The sequence below is a fragment of the Ochotona princeps genome, chromosome 7 (genome assembly GCF_030435755.1).
Source record: "Ochotona princeps isolate mOchPri1 chromosome 7, mOchPri1.hap1, whole genome shotgun sequence".
NCBI classification, from domain to species: domain Eukaryota; kingdom Metazoa; phylum Chordata; class Mammalia; order Lagomorpha; family Ochotonidae; genus Ochotona; species Ochotona princeps.
In genome coordinates, this window is record NC_080838.1 from 57,953,590 (window position 1) to 57,966,626 (window position 13,037).

Sequence of the window (13,037 nt, forward strand, 5' to 3'; positions counted from 1 at the left end):
CAGAGCTCTTCCATCTGCTGAGTCCCTCCCTCAACGGCCAGGACAACTGGGGCTGGGCCAGGCTGAAGCAAGGAGCTGGAGCTTCACACTTGTCTTCCATGTGGGTACAATGCATTCAGTACCAGGCCGTCCTCTGCTGCTTGCCCAGATGCATTAGCAAGGACAGGGATAGGAAGTGGAATCGCCGGGATTTGAATCAGTGCTCATACAGGATGCTGGCATTTCAGGCAGCTGCTTACCCCTCTGCATGAGATGCAGTGCTGACCCCTGGTTTTGCTATTTCTTTTTTTAAGATTTATTTTTAATGCAAAGTTAAATTTTTAAAAGGTTTATTTATTTTCCTTGGAAAGTCAGATATACAGAAATGTGGAAAGACAGAAAGATCATTTGTCTGATGTCTGTCTGATGATCCACTCAAGTGGCCGCAACAGCTGGAGCTGCACCAATCTGAAGCCAGGAGCTTCTTTCATGTCTCCCACGTGGGTGCAAGCTCCCAAGGACTTAGGTCGTCCTCAACTGCTTTCCTAGGCCACAAGCTGGATGGGAAGTGGGGCTCCCAGGACACAAACCAGCGCCTATATGGGATCCTGGCATACACAAGGCAAGGACTTTAGCCACTAGACTACTGCACCAGGCCCAGAAATTTAAATTTTACAGAGAGAAGGAGAGACAGAGAAAGATCATTTGTCCACACTTCACTTTCCAAATGATTGCAATGGCCAGAGCCAAGCTGATCATAAGTCAGGAGCCAGGAGCCTCCTCTCTCACATGAGTGCAGGGTCCCAAGGCTTTGGGCCATCCTCCACTGCTTCCCCAGTCCACAAGCGGGGAGTTGGATGAGAAGTGGAGCAGTTGGAACACGAGCCAGTGGTCAAATGGGATCCCAGTGCTTACAAGGGGAGAATTAGCCAAATGAGCCATCATGCTGGCCCCTGATTTTATTATTTCAAATTCAAGGAAAGTGTTGTGTTTTTTTATGCTGTTAGCAGAGAACTGGGTTGGAAGTGAAGTGTCCTAGACACAAACTCATCTCCATGTGGGCTGTTGGCGTCTCAGGTGGCAGCCTTGACCCACCGAGCCACGTGCCAGAGCATCCTTTGTAAATTTGTATTTTATATTATATGTAGATTTTACCCCTGCTATTTTATTTTAGATTTTTTTAAGTAGTGGAGTATGTAAGTGTTTAAAGGGAACATTTCCTTTTTTCATGTGAAAAAAAAAGTTAATTGATACTCTTAATTATGCTGAGTGAAGTAACTTGGAGGAAGGTCAGTAGTTTCATAACTTTCAGCCTCTTCTAAAAAATGGGTAATCCTGATTGAGTCATCATGATTGAGCAGTGCTTGGGAAAACCATGAGAAATGCACTTACTTTAGCTTGTTTCCTGTGTATGAAAGGTCATGATACTTAAAGTGATTCTCTCCCCGACCGCTTCTCTTCATGGGCCTACCATATTGAATGTCACAGTCCTGTTCTTCTAAGCCAACATTGGTGTTACATGAGACCTGTGAACATTTCATCTGGTTTTTTTTGATAGTGTATTTTTTTTTTTTACTAGAAAAGATTGATTTTGGTGATGTGGCCATATCTCAGTTGCTCCTTTTGGAAATACACATGAGGAATCATCAGTCTACATTCACAATTCACTTAAATCAGAGTTTTATCCTGTTTAAGCAGTTTACATATCACACAGTCTTCCAAAATATCAGCAATTTTCAAAACATTTAAATCTATACCAAAAGACAAGAATTTACTATACTGGAAAGTATTCAAATGAATGTGAACCTTAAGCCGTGAGAGTAATTCCAGAAGATTCATACTTGGAGTTGTAACATCACTAAACATTGTAGTCTTCCAAATCAGTTATATGGAAGAGCATACATTTACTTTTTTTTTTTTTATAAAAAATGAAATCTATATTATCATTAAAAAAAAGATTTACTTATTTTTTTTTTTTTAGCAGAAAGGCAGATGTACAGAGAGAAAATCCAGGGAGATTTCCCACCCACTGATTGATTCCCCAAGTGGTCACATAGTGTATTTTTAATACGTTACACTTACTGCCTTTTTGTATTTAAAAATATTTTTAAAACTTATATGAAGTGAACACATTTTACATAGTTTACAACAGTTGTAGGAGCATAGCAGTTCTTCCCTCCTGCCCACATTTCCCACTCACCCTTCTTCTTCCTTCCTTTGTTTTAATTTCCCTAACATGAAAGTGTTAAGTAGTGAATTACCTAACCAGAAACAACCTCACTGACTGGTACTTTGCTAATGTGATTATGAAATACATAAAATATTAATAATAGGTGAAGCTAAGTGGATAGATTTCTTGATTATTTCTCCTAAAAATCATCTTAATTTGAAGGCTGTTTTCTCTCAACTCTGGCTGGGAAAGTCCAGCCATTGTGGCTGCTAGGGGAGTGAACCATTGGATGGAAGATCTTCCTGTCTCTCTCCCCTCCTCTCTGTATATCTGATTTTCCAATAAAAATAAATAAATATATATATATTTTAAGGAAAGTACATGAAGTGATTAGGAATAATTTATTCTCACCTAACGTATGCTTTTTAAATAACATTTAAAAAGTAATCTCAGGTGTCCATGTCCTTTTTGTCTTCATGTACTTTAGTATGTATTTAAAAATAGACTTATTTTCCTTGCATAGTTCTTATTATATCATAGTTATTATTAAACTTAATAGTACTAAAGTAAGCTTTTTAGAAAGAGTATTTGGGGGGAAGTGTTGGTAATCAGAAACATAAATGTATTACTGTGAAATAAGCAAGATCAAATTGCTGAAGTCCTAGAAACTTTGGACAACTTTATTTAGAGCTTAGCCTTATGGTATGATGGTCAAATTATTATTATTATTATTATTATTATTAAAAGATTTATTTATTTGGAAGGCAGGTTTAGAGAAGGAGGAACAGAGAAAGAGACAGAGTCGGATCTTCAGTCCACTGGTGCACTGCCCAAAGGGCCACAAGAGCTAGATCTGGGCCAGGCCATGCAGGAGGAATTTATTTGGATCCCCCACATGCGTACAGGGGCCCAAACATTTGGTCCATCCTCTGTTGCTTTCCCAGGAGCATTATCAGGGAGCTGGATCGGAAGTGAATTGAACTGTGAATTAACCTGTGTCCATATGGGATGCTGGTCCTGCAGGTAGCTGGTTTACTTGCTGCATCACAGCACTGGCCCTCTAGCTGAATTACTGTGAAAGAGGACAGAAGGTTGGTTAGAAACGTGTGTGCTTGGTGTAAGTAATGTGTTCATAAGTGTGGTGAGTAAGGAATAAGAGAAGACCTGGAAGGAGATTGGTGGTATGTGTCAGGGATCTATCCTGGTGGCAGAAAGCTCTTCCCAGCCTTGAACTGTGTCCAAGTGATTGCTTTAGCATGCCTTTCGTGAATGTTCCTCTTCTTTAATTTCAGCTTGTGCAGAAATCCTGACGTCCAGGTGGTTATTGTTACTACTTCACTTTGGACTCTGATCAGGCCAGCCACATTGTGGGCCAGGATGAAAGCTTGAGTCAGTAGGGAAGGGTCCTGGCCTGGTGTCCTTGCCATGTATGTGAATCTTGGTGTAACTTCTCATGCCGGTAAAGGAATTGTTACCAATAGCTGGTGCTGGGACAGCTAGCATCCTTCAGGCCTATTTGTTTAATAATTGGAGAGGGGAATAGAAATGTAATGTTCATGGACCAGAGTAGCATTAGGAACATACAAATTCATTTCCTTGACTAGCCAGGAGACCAGAACTCCATCCGTGTCTCCCATGTGGATGCAGGAGCCCAAGTAGTTAGTTCATCTGCTGCTGCCTTCCCTGGCACGTTAACAGGGAGCTGGATCTCCAGCAGAGCAGCTTGGATTTGAATGGTGCTCACATATTGCGCCTTGTTGTTAGCAAGCAGTAGCTTCATGCGCTGCACTGACACCTGACAGTATGTTTTTGAATTAAATGTGTGATTGGGTAGAACTTTTGGTAAAATGGACTTATGCAAACCTTGTTCCAAACACTGAGCTTCTGGCTTCTGGAGAAGAGACATAGGTGGGTTAGGGGTTCCCTGGCATATTTAAGCTACTAAATGCTTTTTGATCTATAGTAGACTCCGATTGACATTTTTTCCTCACTTCCATCTCCCCAGCCCTCCCTCTCTTCCTTCTCTCCCTGCTCCTCTTTTTCTTGATCTCTTTCTCTCCCTTCCCGTCTTTTTTTTTTTTTTTTAAGTTTTAATTTATCTAATTGCAAAGCAGAGACAGAGAGAGCTCTGAAGAGCTAGTTCATTCTCCCATTGCCCGTGATGGCTGGGACTGGGCCAGAGCCAGAGCAAGAAGTGGGAACTGGGTCCAGGCCTCCCACGTGAACAGCAGGAACCCGGGTGCTAGCACTGTGTGGCCCAGGATCTGCCCTCGTAGGAGAGTAGAGTCAGCAGCTGGAGAGGTGGACCCAGAAGCTCTGATAATGGCTGTGGGCATCTTCTTCAGAGACCTGCTCCCACCCTGGTCTCCTTAATTGCGTAGAAAGCTTGCTTTATAGTTTGTGGACTTTAAAACTGTGATTTATAAACAGGCGGTTATTCCAAGAGTTCACTCAGTTAATTTGGAGTTCATTATGCTTGTAATGGCTTTAACTTCTGTCTCCATTGCCACAGGCCTCTTCTTTCTGGTAATTGATGTGCAAGTGACTTGCCTAAGGCACAGGGGCACAGGGCAACTTGTGCAATTTATCCCTTGCATGAGATGGAAAGATAATTTTAATTTTATTTCATTCAAGTGTTGGCTTGGCCAAAGCATTTGGTGGAAGGACAAAGTTCAAATGTTGATGATTTGTTTTCAATGTGTGATATGAAGGGGAAGATCCCTCTGCTCCTGTTGCCTGGGGGTTATCAGATTAAAAAACTGTGGGTTACTTGGATTATTGTTTATTAAAAATAAGTGGGCTTTCTATTGGTGTTAAAATGAAAACAATCATTTTATCTGTGCTTGTTAATCTGATAAGTGTTTTTATCTGTGTACTTTAGTGTTTTAGTCTGTTCAAGAACATTTTTGTTTTGGTGCCAAGAGAAATACTAATCTTTTAATCTGTAATTTGATACTTGATCCATGGTGAATGTTCCTTATATTTTAATTAATTGAATACTTTTTTCCAGACAGTAATTCAGACCCCCAAGTAGACAGTACATCACGGGGAAGAAGTCACATTATATTTTAAACAGTGTTTCTTTGAATGTTTGCTTTTATTGTAGGACCCATTTTTCACAATTTGTGTGTTTATTAGTAGGGGAGAGCTTTTAGTTGGTATCTGTTCTTCTGGAATACAGATATTTATCTTAGGCACAACTGAGTTCTACAAAGTATAAATACTTATCATGTAACTTACTGAAGAAAATAGATAGGAAACAATGGAATCCCCTGAGTATCCCTTTCTGATCCCATTACATTGCCACCCCTTGAAACTACTGTACGGATGTTGCTACTTATTTTTTGGCATGATTTCATACTTCTCCTGCATAGATAGATCTTCAATATATGTGATTTATTGTTTTATATTGTTCAAACTCTATAAAAGTCTTGTCTTTCACATATCATTCATTATTTTTGTTCATTCCAATGCCTGAGAATCATTTAAGGGAATATAGTTAATGTCTTTTTAACCCTGGGTAGTTAATGTGTTTTAACCTTAGGTAGTAATGTCTTTTAACCTTGGGTAATGTCTTTTAACCCTGGGTAGTTGAGAGAGAGAGAGAGAGAGAGAGAGAGAGAGAAAGAGAATGTGTGTGTGTGTGTGTGAAGTATATTTTTGTGTGTATGTCTCCCTTTATGTTACCTCTCTTTAATGCACCTTTGGTTTCCACTACTTGCTTATCACAGTCAATGTAGCAAAGCGTTCTTGTGCTATGTATAATGTATTAAAGTATTATGATGGTTCTGTGCATGAATTTTATCAGTTTCGCTAGAAGATAATGAAAAAGATTTTCTTTACGTGAAAATGTGAAGCAATCAATGTGAAAGTAATGAAAGAATGAGAAAATACCATTTTAAGATTCATGCTGTCAAGAATTATTGAGACCAGAATTATTATTTAGGTGATATAACAATCTGAGTATCCAAAGTTTGGAATTCTAAATATCCAATGGCAGTATTTATTTATTTACATAGTCTTAAATATCTTTCATTTATGGTCACCTGTTGATTACAGATGCTTACTAAACATAAAGAGAAAATGGGGAAAATTTAAGTCAAATGATTAAAGTTGCACACCTCTGATTATGGGCCTCATTGATTCACTTCACCGTTACTCTGTTTCCTGATCTGAGGCAGAGAGAAGCAGTTCATCTGCAGTATTACTGCCCAAAGTATAGATCTGCATCTAAGATAAGCTCAAAGAAAGAACGAGAGATATTTCACAAAATAAATGGCTTGTACTTAAAAAAAAAAAACAATCTTTTGCATGCCAAAGGAAGGCTGAGCGACCTAACTTTATATATCGAGACAAACATGACTGGATTGAGTGTGGACCAGAAAAAAAATTTTTTATGAAGCATGTTACTGGCACAGTTGTCAAATTTGACTAAGAACTTTAGATGAAATATGTGTGTGGCATTCATGTCAACCTCCTTGATTGATTTTGACAGTTGTCCTGTGATTAAGTAACTGAAACTCCGTGTCCTAACGAAATGGTGCATGGTGATATCCAGGGTCGGGCATCCTGTCTAACACATTTTGAGTGGTCCAGAAAATACATATTTTTTATATGTAAAAAATAGAATGGTAAAACAAGGCTGTACAAGGCAGGCATTTATTAAATCGGGGTGAGCTGATCTATTTTTATAACTTTCTTATGGTAGATTTGAAGTGTGTGTATTTTTTAAAATAAAGATCTCCTCGAGTTATATCTAGGAATAGAATTGTTAAGCCCCATGGCCTCAATCTGTGAGTTTCCCAGACAGTGCCAGACTGTTTTCCAGCATGGCTGTACTAGCTGTATTAATCGTACAGGCGTGCGTTTCTCTTGTTAGTGGCAGGTTGAATAGCTTTTCTCACTTAGTGTTTACTCTGTCATGAACTGCTTGCTGTACTTGTGGCTTTTTTTTTTTTTCTCACTGACTTCTCTGACTTTTTCTGATTAATCATTTAGGCATATTGCAGTTTCTCATACATTTTGGAAAGATGCTTGAACAAAATAGAAAATGGTGTTTGATCTTTGGAGTTACACAGAGTCCACTAGGTCAAAGTGCAGAGAAAATATTACACATCAGGTGTGCGGGGTGAGGGGACAGCTGCCTGCTCTTTAGGGATCGCTCTTGGCTCCATCCAATGCTATGACGCAATCTGAGCTTGTGTTCCTCACCCTGGCCCTTCTGAAAGGTTGTTTTTAGAGCAACTGCTCACTGTCACTGGCGTATTTCATTCAGAGATTAATGGGATAACTTGTTCTTCCTTGCCCTCTCGACTTAAAAATTAAAAAAAAATATATACATGTTGCTACATAGTAAAACTCTTGCACTGCTAACTTTTGGCCAGCACTTGGCTTGGGTAACTTGCTGATTGGTACCGGTGTCTTTAGGCAAGGGGCTAAATCAGTAGGGATACTCTCTTGGTTCATCCACTAATACTAATGAATCTTTTCAGAGCGAAGAAAGTTTAACAGAATTTCACTTCTTGTTCGTGGCCCTCTTTGCAGTCTCCCCTGGTGGCTTGTGCTGCTGTTGCTTTGCAAAACTAAAAAGCTGGAGGATTATGGGACTTTCTGCTGATGCAGATGGTTGGTTCTCCAGGCATAGAGGAGTCCGCGCTCTCTGCTTTTTTCATCGATTTGCTAGTTGCTCAGAAAGTGAAGAAGTGAAAGGGACTTTCTTTCAGTGAACTTCATATTTTAATCTTTAACTTCAAAAGAAAAGATTTTTTTTCTTTGTAGATTTATGTAGGCAAGTAAATCCCTTGCAAATCATCGTATGTATGTGTGTGTGTATATATACATATACATATATATGTGATGTAGTATATATATATTTACTCTTTGAAAACTTTGTCACTTAGAGTTAGTAGTAGGAACTGGGTGTCAATGGCAATTTATAAAAATCTGTACTGTTTTAAAATTTTTTGATTTTTTGATGAAAAATATATGCATCTGTGTAGGAAGAGAATTCTAGTTCTATTGTTCAGAGAAAACCAAAGCACCTATTATTTTCCCTTGAAGGTTTTCATGTGTCTGTATGTTTCATAAAGTTAACTGACAGTTTCAGAGTCTTTTGTATCAGAGCCTGTATTGATGGGCACATTTGACAATATCTGGATCAGTTATAATCAGGTAGTGAACACAGTTTAATTATTTTCCTAGAATTGGAATTATTGATCATCAAAAAATCTATTTTTAGTCTTTTCATGCCAGACTGATTTTGATAAAATGCTTCTAGTTCCATGCTTGGATAAGCTGAATATGAGGGTACCCATATCATTTTTATCATTGAACTTTATCATTTACCAAAAACAATGCCAACTTGATAATATAAATATGATGAGATCATGTACATTTCTTTGATTACTAAGACTTTTAATATATTTATTAATGATGCTGCTTACAGGAATCCAATTTATGAACTTTCCCTACTTTGCTATGACTTTGGATTTGAATTTAAGTAATTTTTGCACATTAAAAACATCTGGGTCAAATACGTTGCTTGCTTTTTTGACTTTATGGTTTTTATTAAGGGAGAACAGAAGTCTATACAGTCTGGACAGAATTGGTTTTGTGAGTTCTTTGGTTACTGACGTGTAGGAAAGCAATCTAAACAACTGGGGTTTCAAGGTCCAAAATTCCTGCATAATCAATTCCAGTCATTGAGTAGAGGCCATGATGTGCAGACTCCGTCATGTCAATGCTTTTCCCGTTAGGATTGTCTCTTGTTTCTGAAATTTGCTTCTTGCCACCTGTTACATTTAGTTCGTTGTTTCCTATATTCGGCATAGGTGCAGTTATCCCATTGGTCCCTTGTTCCTCTGTCCTATGGTGTTTTTCTCATGTCCTGATGCTTTCTTTTAAGGTATTATCCAAAGAGATGAGTCACCCATGGAGAAGGGGCTCTCTGGTCTGCGAGGAAGGGACTTTGAGCTCTCTGACGTGTTTTATTTCTCCAAGAAGGGATTGGAAGCCATCGTGGAAGATGAAGTGACCCAGAGGTTTTCCTCAGAGGAGTTAGTGTCATGGAATCTCCTCACAAGAACCAATGTAAATTTCCAGTACATCAGCCTGCGTCTCACCATGGTGTGGGTGCTGGGTGTCTTAGTCCGCTATTGTGTCCTACTGCCTCTGAGGTAAGTCACCTGCCCGATACTGCCTTTTATAAACCATGCAGGTAGTGGACGCCTAAGAATCTCGGGTGCTAATTTTACCCCTTTCCAGCTAGCAAATGCCACCGCTTGTGTAGGAATGTTATAAGAATCTAGTTTTCTTTTGTATATTTTGCCTAAGTGAGGATATATATTTGGAATCCAGCATCTACTTTTATTTGACAGTCAGACTCCACATTGCTGTTGTGGTCAAAGACAATGTGAGGATGAACATAAAAGGGAAGTTAACAAAAAGGAGATCTCATTGAGAGTGTCAGCCCCACTCTAGCAGCTGAGCAGCAGTCTCAGCCTGCATTTACATACCTGTAGCAGCTCAGCCCTTCATAGGAGAGGATGTAGGCCTGAGGGTCATTGCCATGTGGAGAGAGCAAATCAGAAGCAGATGTTATCCCATGTGGTTGCATTAAAATCTCTACTCACATCCGTTAGATGTTCTCCACGTGGGTCCTCTGGTGTGCTTCAGTTTGAGTGCTGCCTGATGCAGGGGCCACCCTGAAGCATAGGTTTCTGGAAGTTTAGTGCAGAGCCCAGGAGGCAAGGCCTGTTTAGCCTGGGGTGGCAGGGAGTAGGCTCAAGTACTAACTTCAGCAGTGCTGTGATCACGTTGCTTCATTTTCCTGAGCATGGCCCTGGCATCCTCTCATCAGAGCTTTCCAGGAAATTGCTGTCAGTTAACTAACATTGGCACATGGATTGAAATCTCTTCACCATCCCTGGGGTAGCTAATACTTGCCTCATTCGGATGAATCACAAGTGAAAGCATTGCTTAAGCATGGGCAAATGAAGATCTCCAAGTTCTTTCTCATTTCTTATGCTCATATTGCCAATGTCCTGGTGTTGGGGTGGCCATGTCTTTTGGGAATCATATCAGCTTTGATGACCAAATGAAATTCAAGGTTTCATGTCTACTTTTGCTTGAACCTTCAGCCAGTGCTGAAATCAGGTTCATGTACTGGAGTATGCATAAAGTTATCTATTGTTGTTCAGGGAGGAAGTTTTAGACCTGTTTTTAAAAACTTGTATTTCTTATTAAATGCTCCATTTGCCCTGTTTTTGTTCTTAAAAAGAGATGATGGGGGTCAGCACTATGGGTGAGTGGGTAAGGCCAATTTCCTGTGGCACTGGCTTCCTGCATGGGCATTGATTCAAGTCCCAGCTGCCCCACTTGTGATCCAGTTTCCTGATAATTGCCTCGGAAAGCAGTGTCTGGACCTTTGTAGTCACAGGGGTGACCTGGTAGAAGTTGTTGGCTCCTGACTTTGGCCTGGTCACTGTTGCCATCTGTGGTGTGAACCAGTAGGTGAAAATTTCTGTGTCTCCATTTATTCTTGAAAATTTTGAAATTTCAGCATTTTCTTTTTGAGGAATCCTAATTCCATTTCTGGAAATGACTGCTTTGCTCTTGAAAGGATTAAATTATGTTCTGAAAGCACTTTTTAGAAGAAGAAAATGTCTTTGGAGATTAAGGGTGTTGTCTGTCACACTCATTTGCTCATTTCCATGCTAGTTTGATCCAGGGAAAGGGACAAGAGTTTCACATTAAAGAGATTCACATTAAAGGATTCCCCATGGAGATACTTGTGGGTGCTTTTCTTATGAAAGAGCTTTCACTTGCTCATCAGTGCTTTTAACTGTTTGATAATTTCCTAGATCAAACTTAACAGCTTTGTGAACACATTTCCAGGTTTCTTCATGCTTAGAGAGACTACTTACACTTAAGTGTGTTTTTATTTTGTAGATGATGTTGTACTCTATAATATTCTGAAATCTACTTAGCTTTTTTCTTTTTATTGTATGTTTTAAAGAGAAACTATTTATTTATTTGAAGTAATTAAAGAAAAATTGAGAGATCTTACATTCACTGGCTCACTCCTTAGTTGCCCACAGTGGCTGAGTCTAGACCGAGGTAAAGCCAGACGCTTCATCCAGGTCTCCCATGTGAATGGTAGGGACCCAAGGACTTTGTCTTCTGCTACTTTCTCAGGTGCACTTGCAGGGGGCTGGATTGAAAGTGGAGTAACCCGTGCTTCAACCAGCACATATTTGCGGTGACATATATGTAGGTGGTGTGCTACAAAGCTAGCCTAGCTTTTTTTTCTTAGCATGTGTTGTAGAATATTCTTCCATATCTGATTCTAAAGATTTATCAAATTCTTTGATGACTGCATCATATTCCATAGTATGATACCTTATAACTTAGTTTTATTATGTGTGAACATTTAGGTCATCTTTCATTTAACACACTTTTGTGTTTTCTTTTTAGGGTTACCTTGGCTTTTTTTGGGATTGGTTTGCTGGTCCTTGGAACCACGTTGGTTGGACAGCTGCCAGACAGCAGGTAAAAAGTTTCCTTCCATGCAGTCATCACCACATGTGGTTTTTCTTAGCTGTGTTTGCTGGGAGTATTTGTTTAACTCGCAGGTAGTACATTGCATATATCTTCTCATCCCACTTGTCACAATTCTACTCATTTGATCATCCTAGTCTGTTTTTGGTATCTTACCATATTTCATATACATTTTAAGAATTTATTCTTTCAAAAGATGAGTGAAGAGAGGAAAGAACATAGACTGAGGACACCCATAAGCGGCAGGCTCGTAAGGCTGAGACCAAAGCCAATTTGGCTCCTCTGGGCAAGTAATCTTACAGTACTCTGGTAGGATGGGAACTGCTCTTCATCAGTATTGTTCAGTGCTGTTGGTTGAGCTGATAAAACTATAAGAATGGAGTTGGTCTTGTTCAGTAAGGTTGAATTCAGAAACAACTCATTCATATGACACAATAATAAAGGCCTTTTTCCTGTTGGTTTTTGCTTCAGCCTCAAAAACAGGTTGAGTGAACTGGTGCATCTGACCTGCTGTCGCATCTGTGTGCGAGCCCTGTCTGGTACCATTAACTATCATAACAAGTGAGTGAGTGCTGGCTTCCTGCCCGCCTTTATCTTGGTAAATCCATCCTAGAGTTGATAAGAGCATCGAGCAGTGCATGGGAGGGGGCCGGTGGCGTCAGACTTCCTGTGTTCCTCCCTCTTTCACAGACATAACAGTGCACAGACACACTGCCCAAAAAGTGGTGTGAGGCAGGGATACAACCATGAGCATGTTGTGTTGCCTGAGCATTGGGCATTGACTGTGTACAGGCCTGGCTCTGTGCTTCTCTGTGATTCCACGTTACAGTTAGGGATGGAACCTCTGGTATTGGTGGTGGAGGAGGTAGGAGCGTCAGAGCATGAGCTGGGTCTGGCTTTCAGAATGAAGGCAAGGAAAGGCCTTTGTGCAGTGCAAAGACTTGGATTCTGGTGGCCTGGTTTCTAGCCTCAATTCTGCCACTTCCCAAATTCTACAAACCAACCTTAAAACATAGTACCATATTGTTCTGCTTTCTTCACCCTCAATCATAGAGAACAAAGGAATTGGAGGAAAATTATTAGCTAAGTTGTAGTGATTTTCTTAAAGTAGTTTTCATTGTATTTGAAAGGCAAAGAGGGGGCGAGCATTGTGGCATAATGGATTAGGCCACTGCCTTCAATGTTGGCATCCCATTTGGCCACCAGTTCTAGTCCTGGCTGCTTCACTTTAGGTCTAGCTCCATGATAATTTACCTGGGAGGGAAACAGAAGATGGCCCAAGGCTTTGGGCCCCTGCACTCAAGTGAGAGACTTGGACAAAGCTCTTGGA

General features: G+C 40.0%; 1 protein-coding gene across 2 annotated transcripts in view; it reads left to right on the forward strand.

The window, feature by feature from the left end:
- Positions 1-13,037, forward strand: part of GPAT3 (glycerol-3-phosphate acyltransferase 3) — a 49,093-nt gene that overhangs the window by 21,951 nt on the left and 14,105 nt on the right. Inside the window, exons 3-5 of one of the 2 annotated variants that reach the window (XM_058667072.1) lie at positions 9,054-9,324; positions 11,624-11,698; positions 12,179-12,268. In XM_058667072.1, coding sequence (XP_058523055.1) covers positions 9,054-9,324; positions 11,624-11,698; positions 12,179-12,268 — 436 coding nt within the window. The remainder of the gene's footprint in view (positions 1-9,053; positions 9,325-11,623; positions 11,699-12,178; positions 12,269-13,037) is intronic. The other variant, XM_058667073.1, reaches the window with a different exon arrangement.